General features: G+C 49.4%; 1 protein-coding gene across 3 annotated transcripts in view; it reads right to left on the reverse strand.

The window, feature by feature from the left end:
* Positions 1 to 470: 470 nt before the first annotated feature.
* The window catches only part of LOC310821912 (uncharacterized protein), a 9575-nt gene continuing 7545 nt past the window's right edge, over positions 471 to 2500 (reverse strand). For all 3 annotated transcript variants that reach the window (XM_083694189.1, XM_083694190.1, XM_083694188.1), the window contains exons 10-11: positions 2042 to 2137; positions 471 to 1641 (exon numbers count right to left, since the gene is read on the reverse strand). In XM_083694189.1, the coding sequence (XP_083550315.1) occupies positions 1057 to 1641; positions 2042 to 2137 (681 nt within the window). In that variant the 3' untranslated portion in view covers positions 471 to 1056. The remainder of the gene's footprint in view (positions 1642 to 2041; positions 2138 to 2500) is intronic.

The following is a 2500-nucleotide window of genomic DNA, read 5'->3' on the forward strand; positions in this document are numbered from 1 at the left end:
GTTCATAAGTGGAGTCAGTGTGCCGTCTAGTGGTGACTAAAGGGAATTGACGAGGTCTGTGGCTCTAACTAACTAAACTCTGGACGTAACTCCCTGTTTTCTTCCACAAAACATTTACAGAGAAATAGGACTACATCTCCCAATACTACAACTATGACTATGACTCATATGACTATGAGTATGACTAAAGTTACACCTGCTTTGATCACTGTATGACAACTGAAGTGTGCAGTGTAGTTTTCAACAGAGAACCAAGCAGATGGAGTCCGATATCCATGCGCTTCCTTATTCTGCATCCCATTTCTCCACCTTTTTCCTGAAGTACGCACTTGTGCACTTCCTCACATGGATGAAGACGGTAGTGGGTGTGTGTAACTTCAGGGGAAGGCTGTAGAAACGGGATGTTTTCATCAGTTATTGCTAAAAACCTCACTGCCGGTGGAGAGAGAAAATCACAAACAAGCTAAATCGTGAGTTATAAACATTTATTTATAGCTGTCAAAAAAACAACACACGAACAAAGACCATCTGTAAAAATAAAACCTGCCTCTTCTTGCCTCTAACACACAAACAAAATAGAAGTCAACTTCGGCGCATGTTTGGGGGGGGGGGGGGGGGGGATGATCCATTCTCACTTCGTAAGAATCTCATGATTTTACAGGCCAAGTGTCCAAGGTAGGGGGGGTTGTGTGTGTGTGTGTGTGTGTGTGTAACAACGACAAATTATTACCGTCTACCACAACGAGGCCATTCTCAACAACAACAAAAGTCAAAATTAACTTGACAGATTCTGAGCAAAGGCACAAAAAAAACAAAAACAAAAGAAAAATCTATAAAAACACAAAAAGAAAGTTGAGATGAGAACAGATGTACATTAGTGTATGTTCGTTGTCTAGGCGACAGGGGAGGGAGGTACGTTAAGTAGAAATGAACGTGGTTGGCTGTTGGAGGGAGGTAAAGAATGTGACTGGCTGAGCAGGGGGGAGGGAGAGCAGTGTTGATTGGTCCAGAGGGAGGGGAAGGAGGGGGTGTGGGGGGTCATCTTTAGGTCAAAGTTCACTCTATGACGACCACCACCACGTCGTCATTCTTGTCGTCGTCCTTCTTGTCCGTCTCCTCGTCCTCCTCCACCACCGCCTCCACCCCCTCATCCGCTCCCCCCGCCCCCGCCTCTCCTCCAGCCTCCTCTTCTTCTTCCTCCTCCTCCTCTTCCTCCCCTACCTCATCATTCAACAAGAACTCCTCCCCGTCCCCAACCTCAAACCCTTCCTCCTCTTCCTCTCCTCCCAGCTCCTCCTCCTCCTCTCCTCCCTTTGCCACCTCTCCTTCTTTCTCCACCTCTCCTCCGTCTGTGTCCACTGCTGCTGCTGCTGCTACTCCCTCCTCCTCCTCCATCTTCTCCTCCTCCTCCTCCGCCTCTTCTTCCCCAGCCTCCTCCTCCTCCTCCGGGGCGGCCTCCTCTTCCTCCTCCTCCTCCGGGGCCTCTCCCTCTCCCTCCTCCTCCTCCGCGGTGGCCGCCTCCCCCTTCGTCGTCTCCAGGTCGCCGTGGCTCTGGTCGGCAAGCTCCGCCTCCGTCACCTCCATCACCATGGAGTCCTCAGGGTCCTGGTCGTCCTGGTTACCAATGAAGGGGTTCTCGCCCTGCGGGGAGAAAACGTGGTTTAGAGACGCAAACACACACGACCGTGATACACAGGTAGGTGTGGGAGAGACTGACACACACACACACGATTTAGCGAGCAGACTCTGTATCCCATTCACTCACACGCTTCTGGGTTCAGTCTACATGTTCACTAGTGTGTGCGACTGAGTGTGTAGCTGTTTGAGAGATGGAACTGGAGTGAGTGAGTGAGTGTGTGTATCTTGAGGTAGCTCTAGACTGATTGTGTGTGTACCTTGAGGTAGCTGTGTGTGTGTGTGTGTACCTTGAGGTAGCTGTGTGTGTGTGTGTGTGTGTACCTTGAGGTAGCTGTGTGTGTGTACCTTGAGGTAGCTGTGTGTGTGTGTACCTTGAGGTAGCTGTGTGTGTGTGTGTGTGTACCTTGAGGTAGCTCTCCAGCTTCTTGCCGATGACTTTGTGGTTGAGGATGCTGCGAGCCACAGACAGGCTGCCACGCTTCGACTGCTCCATCATCCCCTGGGGTCACAGGTCACAGGGGTCACACAGGGGCCAGGGGGCAAAACAAGGCAGCTCCCATAGCACATTGAATTACACTCGGTCGTGGACAGGGCGAAATGCCCCCCACCCCCACACCATACAATGTACAGCGCTTCGAGCACATGAAACATCCTGTGACAGTGAGTTAGTTAGCTGGATAATAATACACTTAACTTCCACCCACTGCTGCTGCAAACAGTCTGGATATTCAACACTTTCAATCAGCATCTACTGTCATTTACTGTTCCTACTTTTAGTGCTTATATTTATGTTTCCATGTTTTCTTATATATATATATATATAATAATTCTGTATATTTTATTTTCCTGTATTACTGTTATT

This window comes from Argentina silus (assembly GCF_951799395.1).
Source record: "Argentina silus genome assembly, chromosome: 22".
Classification (NCBI taxonomy): Eukaryota; Metazoa; Chordata; class Actinopteri; order Argentiniformes; family Argentinidae; genus Argentina; species Argentina silus.